This window comes from Telopea speciosissima, chromosome 5 (assembly GCF_018873765.1).
Source record: "Telopea speciosissima isolate NSW1024214 ecotype Mountain lineage chromosome 5, Tspe_v1, whole genome shotgun sequence".
Classification (NCBI taxonomy): Eukaryota; Viridiplantae; Streptophyta; class Magnoliopsida; order Proteales; family Proteaceae; genus Telopea; species Telopea speciosissima.
In genome coordinates, this window is record NC_057920.1 from 8,148,887 (window position 1) to 8,172,072 (window position 23,186).

General features: G+C 38.4%; 2 protein-coding genes and 1 pseudogene across 2 annotated transcripts; 1 reads left to right on the plus strand and 2 right to left on the minus strand.

Moving 5' to 3' along the window:
• Nucleotides 1–76: 76 nt before the first annotated feature.
• Nucleotides 77–13,680, minus strand: LOC122661831 (GATA transcription factor 19-like). Its single transcript, XM_043857343.1, has 3 exons — nt 13,587–13,680; nt 549–952; nt 77–461 (listed from the first exon to the last, which is right to left on the minus strand). The coding sequence occupies exons 1-3, from the start codon at nt 13,678–13,680 to the stop codon at nt 150–152; spliced, it is 810 nt and encodes a 269-aa protein (XP_043713278.1). The 3' UTR covers nt 77–149.
• A 3,849-nt stretch (nt 13,681–17,529) lies between these two features.
• Nucleotides 17,530–19,005, plus strand: LOC122661832 (3-ketoacyl-CoA synthase 4-like). Its single transcript, XM_043857344.1, has one exon. The coding sequence runs from the start codon at nt 17,530–17,532 to the stop codon at nt 19,000–19,002; it is 1,473 nt and encodes a 490-aa protein (XP_043713279.1). The 3' UTR covers nt 19,003–19,005.
• A 2,925-nt stretch (nt 19,006–21,930) lies between these two features.
• On the minus strand, nt 21,931–23,102 carry LOC122661833 (annotated as a pseudogene).
• Between the last annotated feature and the right edge of the window lie 84 nt (nt 23,103–23,186).

Below are 23,186 nucleotides of genomic sequence, written 5' to 3' on the forward strand. Positions count from 1 at the left end.
GGTTAAAGACAACATTACACAATTATCGCGATTTAGTTCCATCTTTGAAGGCAAAGAGAGAGGAAACAACAAAAAGTGCAAAATATAAAAGAAAAAGTATACGATAATCATCTATAATCATAACCATCTGTTGCTTCAAATCAAATCAATCATGTGAAGTCATGAACAAAACTAGGCCTGTCGGGAACATTGAGACGCCACGAAAGGAAAGGAATACCGGTGGAGGCGGTGGAATTTCGATCATCATCGTCGACGAATCTGAATTCATTACCCAGACCTGCCGGTGACATGGAAGCCACCTTCTGTGTTTCCTCATGGTGACCCCATGAGTTTTGATGATGTTGACTCATCAAGAACTGCGACTCCATCGTTCCCCCTGTAGCAGCACTTGTGTTGTTAACTGTTGTGGTTGCTCTCCTCTCTTCTTTCTTATAACGGATTCCACAAGCATTGCACAACGACTGTATCAAAGTACAAATTATCTTTAGTTCTGATACCACTTGTTAGGAATTTGGGTAGAATTTATTTTAAAATTTTTTAAATAGTACCTTGGGGCCTCTGGGGCCGTTTCTCCAGAGAGGAGTAGAAGCTGTGTTACAGTTTGCGCATTTCCGAGACAAGAGAGGGTCACCATTGAAGCTATTGCCATTGCCACCACGGCTGTTCTTGTGGGTGTTTGTTGATGAAGGTGGGTTGTTGGTCTGGAAAATATCCCAACACAGAGATTTTCGATGATTGGAGATGGATTTTTCTTCTGTTTGGCGAGTAGATGGAGTACCCAAAGAAAGGGTGCAATCCACAGATGATGAAGAAGGTGAGGTTATAGTGTAAGATTCTGGTTCATCGATAGGTATTATATGGTTAGGCATGGAGAACAGAACAGAGAAACAATTCCCTTGAGGATGGAAAAACCCACATGAACATTGACCCATCATATTGGTTGCTATGAGAGCTACTACTCAAACTCTTTCAGGTGGGTTTTGAGTTTTGCATACAATAGTGTAAAAAAGGAAATGGGAGAGGAGAGAAGTGAGGAACTGAACTGAAGAAGAGAAGAAATATAATTGGAGGGTTGCACAGCAATGGAAAGAAAGCAATAGTAATAATGTAATCTGATATTCTGAGATTTGTGAAAGAAGAGAAATAGAAAGAAGAGCAGTAGTCTGGGAGAGAGAGACTGAGGGGGGAGTGTTGTCTCTTAGCTTTAAAAGCACATATAAATGGCAAAAGACCAGTCAACACCTTCAGTTCATGTACATTGTCGTGAAGCACAAATCATAAATGAATATGAGAGAGAGAGAGAGAGGTAGTAAGTGAAGTGGGTCAGTGTGGAAGTGGTGGGGGAGAGGAGGAGTTGGTATTTCTCTTGTGTTTGATAGTTTGATGGGAAACTAGAAGAAGTAGAGTCACACTTGCAGAGACTCGTAGCAGTGGTTCTCTCTATTTATATACAAAACCATCATAGTATAGATAGAGAATCCGATAGAGAAAGAGAGCGAGAGAGAGAGAGAGAGGCGAAGTAAACAATGAGAGAGGGAGTCAGAGAAGCAGATGGGGTTCGGTCATTGATTGGGTAGTCAAAAGAGGGCACGTGACATGGGGGGTGGTGAAGAAGATGGGATCATCATCATCTGGTCTGGGGGTTCTCCGATCACGAGGAGGAGGGAGTTGGTATGAGTTTCTCACTCTCAAGTCTCAAATTCAATCTCTTTTTCTATAATCAAAACAAAACCAATACGACATCAAAAGTCCTCTCTCTCTGTCTGCATCCGTATCTGTGGCTTCTGCCAACCCACTGTCATCCTCCCAAGGTAAAGGGGAACCCTGCATCCATCTCTATGTGGGATGCCCTGAATCTCTCTCTCTCACTCTCTTTCATCATGTCCACGTCTACGTCTACGTCTCTCTCTCTCTCTCTCTCTCTCTTTCTCACGAGAGAAGCATTCGACCCGGACTTAACTCCTCTCAGGTTCGTAGGTTACTCTCACAGGGAGGGCAGAAATGACGACCTCATCCCACCCGGATAGTGTGTTTGGACAGGGGATGAGGTCGTCATTTCTGATCCTCTATGAGAGGAACCTATGAACTTGACCGGGCAAGAACCTGAGAGGAGAAAAATTCATTCGGACCCGACCCAAACCTTCTCTTTAATTGTAGAATTGCGGGACAAAAAACCCCCATAGCGTGTAGAATAGTTATATGTATGGACATGATTGTAAATCTTGTCGAGATTTCAACGAGATCTTGAATATCTTGAGTTTTTTGAGACGAGATTATATAAGAAATTTAAAATTTGCAGTATTTTGAAAATTTCGATTGAAATTTTGGTGAAATCTTGAAAATCTCGAATATCTTTTGAGAAGAAACTATTCTTGTTTCTTCTCGAATACTATGATGTGGTATTCATATGTCATGTAGAAGGAATACAATGCAAGTTAGTTCTGTCGGACTATGAGTGGATTTGATCAAGTACGTCATAATTCATATCAATAGACAATCACAGACTCACAATATTGTATTATTGGGACGGGGAAGACTATAGTGTCTATGACATAAATATTGTTCATTATACTTTGTAATTTTTACATATTATGTGTATTCATCTATTATAGCATAATTTACTTGTTTTATTTGCCCATTATATCTCATAACACTCAAACAATGTATATAGACAAATATTACATAAGGATTTGATGTTTACTATGAACCAAGGGTGCAAATCCAAAGCACAAACTTGGGTGTTTTTTTTTTTAATTTTTTTATAACAATATGAAGATTTAAATATGTTTATTAAGCCTAAAACATGTTTCTCTTAAAGTTTCGGAGCCAGCTATGAGCATTTACACACCGAAACAAAAAATAAAAGTATTATCTCGTCGAGATCTCGAGAATCTCGACCTAGTCGAGACGAGTTTTTGAACCTTGGCCAAGACAGGGGCAGGCCAGGGTTGAGATCTTGGGTTGAGCCCGACCCTGTCTTCTTCTCCTTAGACTAACCCAACCCTTGCATCTCTAGTCCCCCCTCCTAGAAAGAGTTGGACCATAAATTCATATTCATCTTCCACCCTACCGCCATGCATAATGCTGAAGATTGTGGTTTTTAATCATGTTGAATTCTGATATGAAATCTCAAAAACCTAAGATGTTCTATAAGTATTTCTAGTCCCAAGGGTGGGCATAAGGTGCATAGATCTTTTTAATAAAGGTTTGAGTGTCAATATATATATATTTTAATTTGTAATAGATTATATGTTTATTTGAGTTAGCGAGTTATAGTCAACCAACCAACTTGACTGCTTAGTTAGTTCAACAGGTCTAGATCAGTATTCCTCATGCCTAAGATTGTTCACTGTTAGGGCTAATAAAGGTCAGACCGACTCTGCGCACAGGTCAAAGTTAGATTTTTCAGGTAGAATTAGAATCAAAGCAGGCCTAGATCCAATTAAGGGGACTCAGGGGTTAAACTAAGGTTTTAAAAAATCCAGCACTAACAAGACCCTATTGCACTCTTATGTTATATAGTTTCCCTAATTTAGCATAACGCAATTTAAAACCAAAAAATCAATTAATATCTATGGTGCTACCGGTGGGATTAGGTTCGTAGCACTTGAGTAATTATAGCAAGTTAGCAGGAGATCTGTATACGGAATTTAAAAAAAGTATCTATTTATAGTAAGTAGGTATACCGTACAGAAGAATCACGTGAGGCAGGAGGATTTGATGCTGATCTGATGGGTTTGTTATGGTCAGCTCGTCATGATCAAATAGTTGAGGGATCTGTAAGTCTGACCCAAGGTCCTCTCCACAGTTCACAAGAAGCCTAGCTTTGATAGCATTGGTATGGTAGAAGATCCGCTTAGCTTTTTGATTGGAAGTTGGAACAGAGACAAGAGACAAGAGAGAGAGAGAGATTAAAGTACTCACAACACACACACACACACACACAGGCCAAGCAAGCATAGGGTTCAGATACAACGCAATCATCAGTCCAACAGACCTTCCCAAACTTATAATTATTAGTGTAGCTAGAAAAGAAGTTTTAATAAATATCCCTTCTCTCGAGTAGTCAAAGATGTCATTGAGTAGTGAACTGAAGAAGAAAGAAAGAAAGAAAGAAAGAAAGAAAGAACGAAGAAGAAAAAAACAATAAAGTGTTCTTCTTCGGACCCCATCATCGCCCATTCCCTTCTTTCCCTTCCCTTCCCATCTGATTCGATCAAATGAAAAGATTCAAAATCTGTGAAAAAGAATCAGATAGTTCTAGAGATTGGCGCCCCTCGTCGGACAATAAGCAGAGGACGACCACCGCTTTCCAAAAGATTCTCTCTCTTCTCTCTCTCCTCTCTCTTAGTCTCATTCTCGCTTTGTAAACTACGAACAAACGACGAGGATCCATCCAAGACAAACATGACAGACAAACCCTCTCGATCTCCACCATTAAAATAAGTATTTTATTTTGTTTAAGGGGGGGATGGGGGTATTATTATGTACGAATAATGACGATTACTCGTGCTGTCAGTCTTATAAAAATACTTTCTCTTTGTAGATCTTCATCCTAATAAAATCCTAAATAAATCCATCCCTCTTATGCTCTCTGCCTTCTATGATCCCAATTCCCACCTATTATTATATATTTATGTCCTTAAATTCCACTTAACCACTTTGTTTTATCTCTCTCTCTCTCTCTCAATAGAGGAAGGACCGACTCCAATGTAGGGATTCCTAAGAATTGATCATCTCCACATACATGTGAGAGGCAATCACATGTCTCATTTTTGACCTTTAAAGGGGAGGAGGACATGGAGTCCAGCTCATGTTCACATACATGAACGTACGAGAACAACTTTTAATTGTTCAGATAGAATCCACTCTATGGTACCCACATGGAGTGGATTGTCATATGGAGTGGATTCCAACTAAACAACTAGGACCTGTTCTTGTACATTCACGTACGTGAACGTGAGCCCAACTCGGAGGACATGTAGTTGATTGTCTCTCAGATGTACGTTCACATACACATACATGTAAAGGAACTGGATTCAGGACTCCTTGGATGCATGTATATAAGGGTGTCAATTGATCAGTTTAGATTGGTTTTGATATGGTTTTATTGGTTTTGGTGTGAGAATGAGTGAGTTCAAAACATGATCCAATAAGGGTGCCCTAGTTTTGGGATCAGGATATGTCCGGACGGTAGGCGTGCGACCTCATAGAGGCAGTGGGCAAATGACCATCCTACCCATTGCCCAAGTGGGGTCCATGTGGGATCCATGCCCCCGCCTCTCTGAGACTCCGTGAGGCCGCACGGGCAAGCCATAGTAGAGGATCCAAATGCCTAATTTTGATTCGATTTCAGTTTCTTAATCTTGTTTGAAAATTTTTTAAATAAATATTCGATCATATCAGGTTATATTGGATTTGGTCCGATTTTTTATTTTTATTTAAAGACTTATTGATTTTGATGCAGTTCGATTTGATTTGAGTGGCACAAAACCCCAATTCAAAACATGATCCAAAAAGCTTATATCAATTTCGATTTGATTTCATCGACTCAAACTAGGTTTTGACACCCCTACATGCATTCATGCATGCATGCTTCACTCATCATGATGATATGTGGCATCTTGGATTCGGTGGGACCCACTTCACCAGTTTCCAAAGCAGCCGATCATGTCTCCTTAGACCAACGACAACTAAAGTATAAGATGAAGAAGAAAAAATTGAGTCGTAGACCAAAGTCCCACATGTTCATAGTTTTGCATGTATATGTGAAAGATTACAAAATAAACCTTGGAATAATACAAATAAGTAGGTCATTGTAGGTAAGAACTAGGAAGAATTAAAGGAACCCCACCTATTTCCCTTACTCCTCCTTTTTAAAGTGGGAACAAACCAAACCTTACTTCCATACATTCCTCAAAAGCTACAAACCATAAGAAGGAATGAATCTCTCTCTCTCTCTCTCTCTCTCTCTCTCTTTTTGATCTATCTTCTATGGTGGGGTCAGGTAATGGTATCAAAGTAAGATTTTTTTTAAAATGAAAAGAAGGGTCTATAAGCAACTATTGTATATAGTAGAAGAGGGCTCTAAGAGGAAGTGGAGTTTAAAAAGTTAGGAAAAGCTCCTAAGAAGCAGTCTCTATATATGAACGATTTAAGTTGTTGTCAACATCATGACATCTAAGTAGTATAACATCTCGATTGTCTCCTTCTAAAATCAAGAAAGGGGGACTAAGTGTCTTAACCAACTCCAACCAAATTAAAGAAATTCTCTTCCCCATTCATTTTTTGATTTTCTCTTTGACCTTCTCCACTTTTTAAAGTTCTAGTCCAATGGAATGACTACCTCGATGTTCCTCCCCCATGAAAGTGGAACTTAAAAAGAAAAAGACCCCAAGAAGAAGGAAAAAGGTGCATACTATATACGTATATGTTGAACCTATGGTTTTAAAACATGGTATTGTATCTGTATGGGATGCTCCCTAAACCAATACCAAATTGATAAAATATTAGTGCAACATTCAAAAAAGTGGTTTTTTTAGATTGAATCGGCCCGATATATATGGTTTGATATGCTCGAACCGTATTGAATGAGACGTAAGCCCGCTATCCATGTTAGGATCAAGTACAAACATAGTTAGCAAAAAGGGTAATGGTAAAAAAATAGAAACATACGGTATGGGTTTTAAACGTGTAGATTTTGAAAAAAAAAACCAACAGTAAACTCATATAAATTGAAAAATTATTACCTGAATACCTGCATCTAATTTTTCAAAACAACTATAATATCCAACATTAATTCATATGTATTCTAAACACATTATAAGTTCAAAGACATATCATGCAAAATAAAATTCCAAATTCAAACATCATAAAAAGATCATCTCTAAAATCTTGTTGAACAATGTGGCTTGGTTATGGAGTTGTTCATGTTGTCAATACAGCCAATACACTCCCAGAGTGACGAATGTTCAGTTGGAGTTGTGAGTAATCACTTTAGAAATCCTTTCAATGGATACATTAGTTTGTAGCTCAATTTTGGGACTTGTACATTGAACATGAGTTAAAGATGTTAGCATGAGAAGTGTAGTCCTTCGAGTCAACTTAACGTTGGCGAAAGAATCAAGTCGATTGGAGTTCGGTAGAGAGAGATATGGTTAGTTAAGTAAACCATTATTCAACAAGTCTAAGGTCTTAAAATACATAAAATTTAAAATAAAAAAAAAAAAAACAAAAATGTATTTTGAATGCTTTTAAAATAGAAATGCTTGTCATTTACCTTTTTCTGTATAATTTACGAATTTCCAATGATCTTAATGTGGACTGGGGCCACGTGTCTCTGAATCATATCATGTGGGGGACTTGATTGCAGCTGATCTAGACCGTCCAGGAAACTATGGATCCAGTGTATTGATCACCTCAGGGGCTCAGACTGCCGTTACTTGAGCACTACCCTTGTGGCCCATACAGGATTTGTTGGCTTATCTGGGCCCAATAGGTATTGCAAAAGAATACTAACAGTGAATCGCATGACAGAAGCCCATCACAGGCCCATAGTTTGTATTAGGTCCACAATAGTTCCAGACATTGGATCACCATCCACCCATTTGTGGCCCCACTTGTACTTTATAGAAAGATGAAGGAAATTTGTTAACATCCATCAGATAATCGCTGTGGAGCTTTGGAAAATGCATGCTTACACAGATTTAAATTTTCTTTGGTACTCGCATGCTTATATATAATTGGAACGGTTCTAGGCCCATGGGCCTAATGTACCTTCGGCTTTATAAAGGAAGGGGAACCGTTCTCTGCATAGTAGTGCAGGGGCCATGCATGTGTGGCAGCCAATGAGAGCGCATTGGGGGCAGAAATTCCGCCATTCATGGTTCTCATGTTAACTTTAAAAAGGCCCGTGGTATCCACGATGCCTGTATTGCTTGGATTTCTTTTCCTAACATGAGTCTCTTTTTTACTAACGACTCTTTATGTATCATTTCGTAACGACACATGTTCTTTTTTTCCACAAATGTCCTTCTAATCACTCTTAATGGTAGCATAGAGGGGCATTTATGGAAATAAAAATAGACATACATATGTGAAGCCTTCACGTGCGGGGAGCTGATCCGGACTCCATTTTTACATGTATTTATAGTAGCTAAAAGTGAGTGTGGCTCAGGTCCTCGTACGAGGATGGTCCTTGGGACCATACTGCCCACCCACCTGGAATCTATTGTTCCCCCTGTGGGTCCTCTAGATTCCAGGTGGGTGGGTGTGGAGTCCCAAGGACCGTGAACTGAACTCGCTAAAGGTCAGACACTTGGCTATATGTAGAGAAACTTTGTACCAATAATGGGCCTTTAGTTCTGGGCCCAAAATTGGTCTACTCTCAAGTCTCAAGGCAGTTAATCTAGGGAATGATTCTTCCAGGCCCAACTGACAAGCCCAAGGCTAGATTTGATCATTTGGGCAGTGAGGGCTTGGGACCAAGTTGACTAAGTACAAGGTCGGGCTGCTTAGATTGGGCTTGGGCTGAGGCCTCGGTTTGGGCTTGGCCTAATCCGCCCCTAAATAAAAATATAAAAATAGATATAATTATATGGGTAGTTATCTCTGTAACAATAGAAGATGATGTTTCCGAACATAAAAAAGATAAATCTAAACTATTCTTTTTTACGGCTTTTTCAATCTAAATCATCTGTTCCCACTTAGAGTTGGGAGAGCACATATTAATGTCTAAAGTATGGGTACACATGCATGGACATACACACGATCTGTGTCTCTACAAAAGAGGGCATTTGATTGAATTAGACTCATGAAATTTGATATGTGGCTAATCTAGGCCATGTCCTTTATCCAACAATCGAGATTGACATAGGATTTGCCCACATCACAAAATAGATGTCTAGTTACATTAAAAAATTATCCTCTTGATTTAATAGAGTAGAAAATGCCTTCCCTTGAGCTAATTAAAATAATAATAATAAAATAAATAATTAAATCAGACCAAGACAGAAGACAAAAGCCTCCATCGATTACATGGGCAGTTGTAATTTAGCTACATTGAAGATCTACGTGGTCAATTGGAAACATTGATTTGATAGATCACTTTTGGTTGGTCAAATTAATATCAAATTATATAGTACAAATTCAACTATATGGTTCACTTTGTATTAGATTAATCCTGTGCATTTTGAACCGTTGTATTAATATATTCTTTTTATCTATATTTTAATTTTGGAAACAACTTGTTGTCTTAAAAATAGTAAATTAACAAGTTGTTACATTCTTTTAATTGCCTCTTATCTCTTATTCTCATAAATCTTTTAATGCATAGTTTAATTTACTTTTATGTGAAATGATAGGATTAAGCTTCGTTGAAAGTTTTTAAAAAAAAAAATTGTTGCACTAAAAGACAAAAAAAAAATGGTTAGAATCTTCTTCTAACCAACCTTTTAAAAAAACACTTACGATTTTCTATTAGATTTTTAGTCAAGCTTTGACTATGATTACTGCCACGTGTCAATGTCTATTTAGACTAAAATCTTACACATAGATGAGGGTTGGTGAACCACACTTGAGGCTAAAATTTGAGGATTAAATATGAGATCTATATCTTCTGCAATTTTATGCCTGGTCCAGTTGCCCCTAATAGGGAGCGCAATGACCATTCCACCCCTGCCCAGGTGGCGTCTACCCCCTCTTATTACAGACATTAGGGAATTGGACCAGGCAAGGAATTGCCCCAAGCTGAACGAGCGTCCAAGTATCCCTATTGTGGTTGTGATGGGTTGATGCAGACCATACACGAAAATGAAAATGCTAACCTTACAAAGTTGTGAGTCACATTCTGATAAGTTTTGCCCAAATAATTAGCTATTTATGTAGGCCTCCATGAGATTAGCAAAGGTTTCTTGTTATAAGTCGATACCTGTTGTGCAAAGATGAGGAAAATCTAAGGTGGAGTAGGTTGTGACTTTGATGGGTTGATGCATTCCATATACCAAAATGAAATGATAATTTTACAAAGTTGGGAGTCACATTCGGATATGTTTTGCCCAAATAATTGTTTAAGATTTTGATTATACTATACTATTTATTGTGTAAATCTCCATGAGATTGTCAAATGTTTCTTGTTCTAAGTTGGTTCCCAATATGCAAAATATCAAAAGGAGAAAAAATAGGGGTGGAGTTGGTGAGGAATATGACAGTCTTGACACTGATAGAATAACATAGACAATAAGGACATGAAGATCTATTAAGCATGTAACAATCTAATTACAGGGACAGGTTTTGATATATACGTGGATCCATAGTCGAATAATAATGACTGCACGAATGTTGTCACTCCACTGCAATGGCCATTACTCTTGTCTATCCTCTTCTCTATTCATTTTAGGGTTTAGATGTTGTATACTTAATGGGTCAATGCCAGCTATTTGTAGAGTGAGGATATGGACCAACCTTGCAAAATAAATGTAAAGTTTTCTTTCCCATTAAAAGATATGTTAGTTACGTTTAAAATGTGCAATATTTTTATATCAATTAAGGTGTGTCAATTTTAGTCTAATATTTCATATGTGATCACTTTCCGGCCACTATTAGACTGAACTAACAGTTAATACTTATCAATCCGATTTTGAAAAATCTAAAAGGATAATTATGCTAACCCAACGAAAAAGAAATCTGACAGATATAGCCATACTCGAAAATGAAAATGATAACCTTACAAAGTTATGAGTCACATTCTAATAAATTTTGCCCAAATAATTAGTTAAGATTTAGTATACCACAGTAGCTGTTGTGTAAAACTTCCATGAGATTGGCAAAGGTTTCTTGTTATAAGTTCCTGTTGTGCAAAAGATTTAAAAAAAAAGAGGCAACTCTAGGGTGGGAGTAGGTTGTGGCTATGATGATAGCTGGTTTGTAAATAATCTCCACTAGAGTGGTAGAGGTTTCTTGTTATAAATTGGATCCTCACAAAGTTGAATCACATAACCAAAGAGGTATCAAAAACTGGTTTTTATGTCCCTATCTCCTTATTTAATAGGGTTTCTTTGTATTGGAGTTTTGACTAGTCGCTCACAAATCTTGTGAGGTTGGAAATAAGGCCAAATCTATATTATTTTCTTTCAATGGCACACTTGAAAGAAAAAGACATTAATTTCATGCTCTTAAATTCTAAAATTAGATTTTAGGCGTAGGGGTGGGTGTAGTGGAAATTTTTTTTCTTTCCCCTCATGATTCTACTGATTATAGAATTCAAATTTTCGTGGAAACAAATGGATTCTTTGAAGAGGAAAGTGAAACTAGCAAGAGTGTTGCTCTTATCCTGTTGGCATGTTCTTCCTTACATAAATTGATTGTATGCAGAATTGGGGATCGAATTGATTAGTGCTGATTCTGATTTAAATTTATTTGATTCTGTCGATTTCAAGTCATTTTGGAGTATAAACAAGATTAGTCTTTGAATTGGGAATCGGCCTTGGAATCAATTGGATTGAATTGAAAAGATGAAGAAAATGACTTGGAATCGGGCGATTCATCGATTTGACTCCCAATTCTTTTTAAATCATGTTGTGTGTTTTTCTCAATCTTTATGAGAAGGCAATTTTCCTTTAAACCCTATTTGTTTCATTGTAAAATTTTATCTATAAATGATATTTTCAGTAAAATATTTCTTATGTAAAATTTTCTTATTTTTCAATATCTTAAAACAACCAGTAGAAAATAAATATTGAGATGAAACATAGGGTATAGTTTCATAATATTTAAAAGGGTTTTCTTTACCGTCACTGTGTCTAGTGAAGTAACGCTTCACTATTTGCTACATGACACTACATGGGTCATGGGTTAGTCCATGTGATAGAGAACCAAGCAAGTATCTCATTGACACAGTTTCAAATTAAAATGAGTAGAAAATAAACCCTAAAAGGGTCCTTTATCATATGGACTAGCCCATGTATTGTTGTGTGGAAAATAAAGTGTTATACTTTACTAGACATAATGGGGCCTAAAAGGGTCCTCATTTCAAAATGGGTTTGAAGACTAGGCATAGTTGGGATCAGGGTTTAAAACCCGATAATTAGGATCAACTGATTTTGATCTCATTTGGTTCTAATCCGATCTCCGAATGAATTCGATCCACGAGAACATAAGAATAGTGGCAGTGGTGGTGGTGGTGTAAAAGAAGATAATGATTTGGGAAAAATGAGGGCATTTTAGTCTTTTTAAATTTTAGCAAATAGATCAGAGCAATTAGGTCTTTTCAAATTTTAAAAAAGATAGAAGAAAATGTAGTTTGATCATTTTATAGCATTTAATACATGGTGTGGACTTAAATGACATTAAGAGGTAAAATAGAGGTGGTACATGGAATATTAAGGAATGGTACGTGAATTTATCAGAAGCTTAGGGGTACGAGGAATATTGGGTGCATTATAGGGAGACACATGGACTTTACCCTAACATTAATTATAGGAGAAATGAGGATGGATGGGGCATTGTGGGTTAGTGGTTGACATTTCTTAGACGCTATGGTCGATGGTCCCCCATGGTCATGTAACCACGAAATAATGGATGGATGGATTTGTTAGGAGACTAGGAATTAACGAGTTAACGTGCCCACAACCTTTCCACAATAAATGAAGATGGCGTGAGAGAGTTGCTAAACCCGAATTGCAGTTTTGGTTCCTTCTAATAAGGAAAGCCAAAAGATATCCCCAACCCGACAAAAAAAGGTTCGTATGCCACTCCGTTCATGAAGGAAAGGCACATGTAACTTTCGGAAAATTATCTCCTGAAATACGCTGCTTGGTCCAATTTTCTAGTGACTGTAATAAAAAAGGGTGGATCCCACCTAGGTAGTGTTCGGGCAAGAATGGAATGGTTATTATGCTCCCTTATTAAGGGCACTAGGGGAGTTGGACTGGGTAGGGAATTGCAGAAGATGAAGATCCGATCTCCCACCCCATGGGCCCTCAGTGTATAGCGTCTAGTTGATAACTTTGATAGTCAATGACGAAAAAGTAAAAATAAAATAAAAAATTCCCTTATTTGAAAGTTAAAACTAAGAAGGTATTTTATAGTGAAGGTTACGAATCTTTATCCCCTGCAATTCCCTGGCCAGTCCAATTCCCCTAGTGCCTCTAATAGGGGGGGGGGGGGAATGACCATTCCGCCCCTATCAAACACTTTGCCCGAGTGGGGTCCACCCCCCTCTTATTACAGGCACTAGGGAATTGGACCAGGCAAGGAAATTGTATGAGATAATTTTTCGGAGAGGATGAGGACAGACGAATAGGGATGTAAACGAATCAGATTCGACTCGGATAGTGCTATCTTCGCATCCGCATCCGATTAGCTATATCAGACGGATTCGAATAGTGCTAAACGGATATGGACACAGATACAGATTGTATATTTTATCCGTTTACATGTAAATATAGCTTTTCGGATAGCTATAGTCTATCCGTATCCGCATCCGTTTAGCTTTCGGACGAATTTGGATAATGCTAAACAAATACGGACACAGATACGAAAACGAATTTCCGCTATTCATTTACACCCCTACCAACGGAGAGTCAAACATGAAACACCAGATGGACCTCTAGCATCTTGCCCTACTAGAGCTATAGTTGGTAGTGCCCATTGAGCCATAAACCCATTTCCAAGGATTTTCATTTTTGAGTTATGTATATATACACATGGTGCACTGGATAGTTCACCGCACTTGAGAGGATAAATTCCATGTACCGACATCATCTTTGGTCACAATTCTCCTACACCCTATATCCACGAAACAAATGCGGAAAATGCTATGGTAATAGAAATTTTATCTCATAAATATAATAGTATGAAAAGCTTAGCTCCATTACTTAATGGGCTTTTATTGGTTACTGTAACAGTGAACTATATACTAACATCCAAGATTAATGACATACCCCCATTGCACATCATATGTGATCTTTGATATAAATTTTTTTCACTACAAAATATTCAAGACAGCGATTTCTAATGATATGGGTCAGGAAGGGTGTCAAAAAAGCAACATTTTATAACAATGAAAGGTGATATTTTCAAAAATCATATAACAAATCTAAGCCATTCATTTTGATATATATATATATATATATTTTATTTTTTTTTTAATCTAAATTTTTTGTTCCCTCTTAGAGTTAATTGGGAAAGTACAATATAATGTTTAGAGTACTGGTACAAATATCCATGAATGGGAAAGTACAAAAGGAGGTATTTGATTGAAGAGCATAGGTTGGGCATGCTGCCCGCTCGAGGTACATTAATAGTCTTGATTAATTGGCAAAGTGGTCATTTCCATGGTGGGAAGAGACAGACATTGAGTGAAGTATCCACCCTTTTCCCTTAATTAAAATAGATTCTAAAATTGACACAATTCTTATGTCATTTCTATCCAATAGTTGAAATAGACGTATCATCTGTCAACGACTCCACATGAAAGAATAGATACCTTGTGACAATAAAAATTATTTTAAACTGATAGAGGATAAAAAATGACCAGACCAATTGCTATCAATTGTGATTTTGATTTTATATTCCTAATAATTATCTGAAGAGAAAAAATCTGACCGAAACTTGACTAAACTATGGTTCTAAGTATTGGTATCGTATTATCAGTATATATACTTTTGTTAGCAAAAACAAGTTTAGAACTGGAGCACCGTTTTAAAACACATTCTCAAATTTTTTTAGCATTTTTTAAGACCTTGGCCTTTTTTTTTTTTTTTTTTGGTGAAAAGACCTTGGCTTTGTTGAACACAATGGCTTCTTAACTAACTAGTCTCTCTCAATGGTTTCTTAAACCGACCATCTCTCTCTCTCTCTCTCACTCTCTCACTCTCTCTCCGATCCACTTGATTTTTTTGCCTATGTAAAGTTGAATCAAATGACTGCATTTCTTATGAAATCACCTTCAACTCATGTTCAATGCACAAACCCCGAAATTGAGCTTCAAACTAATGCATCTATTGAAAAGGATTTGTGTTGACAACAATTAACAACATCATAGCTAAGTCACATTGATCAACAGGATTTTGAACTTTTTTTTTTGTCTTTGTTATGGTGTATGATTTTGGAATTGATGTTAGATGATATATTTTGGATGATATCTCTTGAAACTTATAGTACGTTGTGGAATATATATATATATATATGCAGTAATGTTAAATATTATAGTTGTTTTGAACATTATATAATAATTCCTCAATTTATATAATAAGTATACTAACAATTTTTTTTTTATTCCTTGTTACCCATACCATTCATTTCTATTCCAAACCGACAACACCCTTAGGGTCATTGACCTTTAGTGTCTTTAATTTCCATGAACAATCAAAATTCTCCAACCATGCTCGAATTAATGTAGCCTCCCTTATCGTTAACTTCAATTCCATTTTCTTTCCCACCCTCCCTTTATTCCCCAACAACCATCGGGCCTCTCTATTTTTGCATTATAATATTCTCTTTCTAAATATAAATTAAATTGAACTTTAGAATGACTTATAAAGCATATTTACGGCCACCAAATGTACTTTTCGCATCTAAGTTTGACCATCAATTGTATTGAATGTTTTAAAAACAAACAGAAGCTTCCACCATTTAATGACATGTATGTCCTATGAGTTGTGAGGAACCTAAAAGGCTAAAACCTAACCTATCATGTTGAATAAAAACTTTATTTCATGTACAATACTCTTATATGGGGTGGGTCTAAAGCAATTTGGATCCTCTATTATCTCCTGCCGTCCTGCATTCTGTTACGCAAACACAATAAGGCGCATAATTATCGCCTTATCCCTATCCGAGCGTCTTGCCTTGATAAGGGTAAGATAGTAATTGCGCATCTCATTATGTCTATTCAGCACAACGCAGAACGGGCAGGCGGTAGTAGAGGATTTGAATCTGGGTCTAAAGATGGCCATATTACAGTGAAATCGATCTATCATATTTTATGTGAAAGAAGAAAAATTCAAACCATCATTTGACATTTTCAACTACTTGGAAGCAAATCTAGAAATGTCATTCTATCACTAAAGATTCACAAATTTTTTGTGATGTATTTGCGTGGATGGATTAGCAACGATTGAGACCCTACCTCGACGTCTCATTCTTATGGACCCATCATGTTTTCGGTGTGGTGTAATGATTGAGAGTGCTGATTATATTATTTTATCTTGCCCATTTTTGCTCGAGTTGTTAGGTTTGAATCATAAAAAAAGATTTGATTACATATCTCATTGGTGAGCGTACAGTGTCACCTCCCATATGGGGGAGACCCACCCAAGTGGAATCTTCAACCCATTTGACACGTGACCCTCACCACGGGTGCCACCCCACATGGATAGAGGATCCGGACTCGAGTTCTATAACCCCTAGTCTTCATTACATCGTCCATATATATATAGATATATATACCACATGTTTAGAGTCATGTAATTTCTCGTTTATTCCAAGGGAAGGAAATAGTTTAGCGGATACCCTAGCTAGAAGGGTCATGTCCTTGACGTGTAAGACTAATTGACTCATTTCGATTCTATAAGAGTATGGTGCTCCTACTCTATGATCACCAATGTTCTTCCATCTCCAACCAAATCAGCCTAGCTCTGGTAGCATATTAAAGACCTGCTTTATATTTCAGACTTGTATAGTAACGTTAAGTTTATAGATCAGGGGGAACCTTGTTGTATAACTGTAACTTCTAATCTGACTCGTCATGCACTAACTAACAAAACTGTATATACTTCCTTATATTAATACATATTTTCTTGTTTTATCACCACATAAAAAAAAAAAAACTCAAAAGCCATGGCTTCTACATGTTCTCATCAATAAATTGCCTTCTACCAAAAAAAGAAAAAATTATTAATGCTTTCATATATGTAGGTTACACACCAGCTGTTCCAATTAATAGAGTAGCTGGGGGGGTTCATCCCCAAGCACTGAAAGAATACATTATTAATTTAATTTATCTATATTTATTGAGACAAAAGAAAATAATGGGCCCATTACTTGGATTTGATCAAGTTGATGGATCATTTTGTTCTTAATTCTTCTCCAATTTAAGATTGTACGTAACCATATCTAGCTATATTAATTCTTCTTCAATTTATAGTAGCTTTTTAGGTGTTCGGTCATATCCCAATCTTCCAAAACCCTTTAATTTATAATGGGTAACAGGAATTCTTATAATCAAGTCTTCTTCCCGTTTTGTTGGGGTGGCTCGTTCTCTATTTATAAGAGACTCGGGCTCTTCTCCCTTCTCCTTCTCTTCATGGCTTTATTGAGCTGGTGATCCAGAGAAGTAGAAAGTGTTTGGAGGACAAAAAAATAAATAAATAATAAGAAATCAAAAACAGCCTTTTGGTCTGTCTGGGTTGTTGATGTTGTTGTATCTACCTCTTCCAAACCCTCCTCACTTTCCCTCTTCTTCCACTTTCCATTTCTTTTTAAGCCAATTAAGTGTTCTTTAGAAGCAATTCCATCTTTGTGTCGCTAATGGCAATGGAAAAGGGAGAAAAAGTAGCAGAGAAGAAGAGCTTGAAATCGAGTTACCATTACTTGATGACCCATCTCTTCACCTTCTGTTTCGTCCCTCTCATGGCTGTGATCGTTATCAAAGCTTCACGGTTAAGCCCAGATGAAATTCTTCAACTATGGTTACAGCTTCAGAGCCACAAGGTGAGTGTGATGGTGTGTGTGACTTTATTGGTATTCGGGTCAACGGTTTACTTCCTGACCCGACCGAGACCCGTTTACCTCGTCGACTTCGCCTGTTATCGTCCACCATCTCACCTCAAAGTTCAGTTCGACAGGTTTATGAAGCACTCAACATTGATGGGTCACTTCAACGAGTCATCACTCGGGTTCCAGCGTAAGATTCTGGAACGATCCGGACTCGGTGAGGAGACTTATGTCCCTGAAGCTATGCAATACATCCCTCCACGGCCGTCCATGGAGGCGGCGAGAGAGGAGGCGGAACAGGTGATGTTTGGTGCTCTTGACATTCTATTTAAGAACACAAACTTAAACCCAAATCACATCGGAGTCCTCGTTGTGAATTGTAGTCTTTTCAACCCAACTCCTTCTCTCGCTGCCATGATTGTAAATAAGTACAAGTTGAGGGGTAATATTAAAAGTTACAATCTTGGTGGAATGGGTTGTAGTGCAGGAGTGATCGCTATCGATCTGGCAAAGGACATGCTACAGGTCCACAGGAACACCTACGCCGTTGTAGTGAGCACTGAGAACATAACCCAAAACTGGTACTTCGGCAACGACAAATCGATGTTGATACCCAATTGTCTCTTCCGTATGGGCGGCGCCGCTGTTTTATTGTCTAACAAGGGCGGTGACCGGCGGAGGGCAAAGTATAAGCTTCTACACACGGTGAGGACCCACCGTGGTGCTGACGATACGGCTTTCCATTGTGTGTATCAAAAGCAGGATGGCGTAGGGAAAACCGGCGTGTCGTTGTCTAAGGATCTAATGGCTATTGCCGGTGGAGCATTGAAGGCTAACATTACCACGCTGGGCCCACTGGTTCTACCAATCAGTGAACAGCTTCTCTTTTTCTTCACTCTTGTGGCTAAGAAGTTATTTAATGCGAAGGTGAAACCATATATTCCGGATTTCAAGCTGGCCTTCAACCACTTCTGCATTCACGCGGGAGGGAGAGGTGTGATTGATGAGCTGGAGAGGAACCTGCAACTACTGCCTTTACACGTGGAGGCTTCTAGGATGACTTTGCATCGATTTGGGAACACGTCATCAAGTTCTATTTGGTATGAGCTGGCGTACACAGAGGCTAAAGGTAGGATGAAGAAGGGAAACCGTGTTTGGCAGATTGCGTTTGGGAGTGGGTTCAAGTGTAACAGTTCAGTGTGGGAAGCGATGAAGCATGTGAAGCCTTCTCCAAACAGTCCTTGGGAAGATTGCATCGACAAGTATCCCGTCCAAATACTGGCTTAATTAGCCCAAATCAAGAACAAAATACCCAAAAACGTCCATTAGAGAGATAAAGATGCTTGATTAATTTCTAATTATGATCATTATTCTTCTGATGCTTATATATCTTGTGTTACATGTTCTCTGTTTTATCTTTTAGGATTGCAATTATATCAGTGTATCAACTATTAATTAAGGGAAATGTGTATTATTTCAGGGTGGCTCATAATAATATGGAAAAAGCTTTCCACCAACCAACCAATATCATTATTGGGTCGAAATTATCCTCAACTATTCTGCCTTCCAAATCCTATCGACATCACGCGATGGAGGGATTCTTCTTCACCGTGGGTGGAGGGAAACTAACCCCTAATAATATTATTGGTTGGGCAAGGGATTGTTTGGTCGTGTGAGAATGCACATAGTGGGGTTTGCTTGAATGAGATTTTTTTATTTCACTAGGGGGTTGAACGGTAAATTCATGCGATCTTGTGTCTGGGCATAGGAATCACATGACTAGTTAGCATTCTTTTTCCCATATTGTTTATGGGAGAAAGAACACTGCTTGGTCGTGTGGAGCTTGTACTCAGACATAGGAGCGTGCGAATTAGCACCCTACCCCCCTCCCCCGTGAAATAAAAAATCACATCCATACTAATGCTCCTATGTACTCTCATTGGCCAATGTGCCGGTGCAAGGGCCACGCGACCAACTAGCCTTCTCTTGCGGATCCAGATCTTCTACGGTGCGAGCTGCCCGTCCTGCCATGCTGCGCAGGTACAAGGCAACGCATATTGACCGCCTTACCCCTGCCCAAGCGCCTTGCCCGAGCGGGGGTAAGGCGGTCATTGCGCACTGCCCTGTGTCTGGTCAGCACAGGCAGGACAGGGCAACGCGCCGTAGAAGATCTGTATTGATCTCTTGCCTGTTGTTTATTTATTTCTATCTTATCTGTAAGTTATATGTGCTTTATTAAGATTGAACAAAGATCAATGATCATGTTTGTTCACCAAACCACAAAAAGATTAGAGAAAAGGATTAAGAAGAATAAAAAATAATATATCAATTGCTTCCTTGGATCTGTAACCTTGTAAGGGAACAATTTAGGGGATCTATGAACCAATATAAATCTAAATTGAATTTCTTTTTTCTTTTCTGTTGGTCTCAAACTATATCCTTCTCTATCCAGGGAGTGCAGCATACAAGCACCGGAGGGCACAGGTAGAAATGGGAAGGAATGAGCCAGGGAGCTGGCACATATTTTGCTCATCAAAGGGTTCGTTTCTCACAAGGTGAAAGCAGATAAATTCACAATTAAGAGGTTAAGAATTCAACTCTCATTGAGTCCTAGCTATAAAAAAAAAAAAAAGGCAAAAAAAAAGGGTAAATTATACGTCACCCCCTGGTTTTCAAACGAAACTCAAATCATCTCCTGATTTTTTGAAAATACTCATCCGTCCCCCTCTATAGTAACGATGTTAGTTTGCTGTTAGTTATTGGTGTGAAATGACTATTTTACCCTTATACTAAAACATTAGAATTAAATTTACAATACTACCCTTCCTTCATCTTCAAGGATAGTTTAGGGATTTAAATTAATTTAACTGGCTGACATCATCACTTAACAGCTTAAACTAACGGTAAGGACTAATTTGTTATATTGGGGTCTAATACAGGGAGTGATTTGAGTATTTTCAAAAATCAGGGGGTGATTTAGGTTTCATTTGAAAACCAAGGGGTGATGTGTAATTTATCCAAAAACAAAAAGGAAAAACAAGTGAAGCCAAATAAACGTTATTCTGGTTTTTGTTGAAAACAAGCTAAAGATTCTACTAGTTGGGGTAAGTAGATGTAGACCATCGATGTTTATATATGTATATAGAGGGTTTTATACGGTGTCAGAATACGTTTTTATATCAATAGAAGGAAAGGGTGACAAATCGTCCAACAGAGATGAGCATTTATTGAGGAAAGAGAACGTAAATCCCATGAGTTATATATGGGAAAAGATCTCCACTTGGTGGTGTTTCTTACACCCTCTCATAAGACACCATGAGATGACGCTTCTGTCCCCCTGGGTAGATACCAAGCGTGCTCATCCATTGGTGCAGACACTTGTACAGAGACCATGCGACCAAGTGGAGATCTCTTGCCCATATATATATATTTATCGCATAAAAAAAAATAGAGAAACATCGAAAAACATTTTGGAAACTTTTTGTCATAGGCATGGGGTATATGTTATTACCCATGGAGATTTACACAGCACAGGTATAGCATACTTAACATCTTAAATAATTATTTGCCAAAAACTTATCAGAATTTGACTCACAACTTTGTAAGGTTAGAGTTTTTATTTTCATGTATGGTCGCATCAACCATAGTCATAACTCCTAACGTACTCCATCCTAATTTTCGTCCTTTTTATCTTTTACACGCCAGGAACCAACTTAGAATAATAAGAGTGCTTTGTCTCTTTGCCATTCTTCTCATGGAATTTAATTTACATAACAACTAGTATCATATACTCAAAATCTTAAATTAATAAGCAAAACTTATCAGAATGGTTCTCCCTAGTAAGCTTATAGGTTAGAAAAATTAGACCTACTAGAGCATAAATGTCGGGTGACCCAGTAATCTTCTCCATCAGGGTGGCCACAGTGAGATGCCATTTGACAACTGACACACCCGGTGACCCTTCCTCATCCTTCCCGTTATCTTCTTCTTCTTCTTTTTTTTTTTTTTTTTTTTTTTGGACTATCCTAGTCAAAGGTCCATAGACCAACTACAAACTAAGGGGAAGGTTAAGACAAGTCCACAATCTACAACTAAGGGGGGGGGGAGGGGGAAGAAAGGTGTCTTTTTTTGGGTACAATATAGAATCCAGGAGATTCGATCCCTTGACCTCCTGAAGGGGCATGCACCAACTTGTAATACCACCAACCAACTTAGCTAGCAGTTGTTTTGCCCCTTTATCTCTATATACGCTAGCTCATACCATATAGAACTTGACAACGTATTCCCAAAACGGTGGACTGCCATTCGTGATGGCTCCTCATGGACGGCCAGCAACTTCAGTGTCTTCCCTACCTCATTGATCACCGTCCTTCCACCCGCATGTACACAAAAGTGATCAAACGCCAACTTGAAATCAGGCATGTAAAGCCTCACCTTACCCGCTCCCAACACCATCCTCTGCACGCACACGGCAATGTAGTGGAGTTGCTCCCTGATTGGTAGAACAAGTGGGCCCAGTGTTGTCATATTGACCTTGATGGCCTCTCCAGCTATCCCCACCAGATCCTTCGATAACGAGATCCCAACCTTACCGACCTCATCCTGCTGCTGATGTATACAATAAAATGACTTGTAGTCGGGGCCGTTTTGTGTCCTCACGATGTGAAGCAACTTGTACTTCGCCCGCCGCCTGTCGAGGTGATTGTTGGACAAAAGAATGGCGGCGCCGCCAGCATGGAATAAACAGTTGGGTACTAACATCGATTTATTGTTGCCTAAATAGCAGTTTTGGGTTATGTTCTCGGTACTAATTACGATAGCATAAGTGGTGGTGCGGTGAACGGAGAGCAAGTGTTTAGCGAGCCCTATTGAGATTACTCCGGCACTGCAACCCATTCCACCAAGATTGAAGTTTTTTATGTTTTTCTTTAATTTATATTTGTTAATGATAATGGATGAAATAGAAGGGATGGGATTGAACAAGCTACACAGTTAACGACGAGAATTCCAATGTCGTTAGGGTTGATGACCTCCTCTGCCTCTTCCCTTGCGGCGGCTAAGGACATGGAGGGAGGAATTTCACCCATTCCTAAGGGAAGGTAGGTCTCATCACCTAGGCCGGAGCGTTCGAGAATTTTGCACTAGAACTTGAGTGAAGACTCGGTTAATCCATCAAATTTGCTGGAGTGATCCATGAATTGATGGAATCGGACTTTTTGATGCGGTGGTGCGCGGTAGCAGCAGTAGTCCATCAGATAGATGATAAGTGGGGATGAACGGGTTGCAATGTAAAGAAAGGAGACCAAAATCACGACGATTGCATAGATGAATAGGTTGGAAAGGTTGTATTGAAGGAGGAGAAGCCAAAGCTGGTTTATATTCTCCATTGGAGAGATCATGATCACCATTGTATCCAATACAAAGATGAAGGAAATGAAATGGGTAATCTATTAAATTAGGCAGAGGAGTTT

Bases quoted from the DNA above. Each gene is read 5' to 3' on its own strand.
- LOC122661831 (XM_043857343.1), bottom strand. From the start codon at position 13,680: ATGAAAATCCTTGGAAATGGGTTTATGGCTCAATGGGCACTACCAACT. The intron at 953-13,586 runs GTTTGACTCTCC...TTTGAGTAGTAG, and splicing joins AGGTCCATCTGGTGTTTCAT to CTCTCATAGCAACCAATATG. The intron at 462-548 runs GTACTATTTAAA...ACTTTGATACAG, and splicing joins ACGGCCCCAGAGGCCCCAAG to TCGTTGTGCAATGCTTGTGG.
- LOC122661832 (XM_043857344.1), top strand. From the start codon at position 17,530: ATGGCAATGGAAAAGGGAGAAAAAGTAGCAGAGAAGAAGAGCTTGAAA.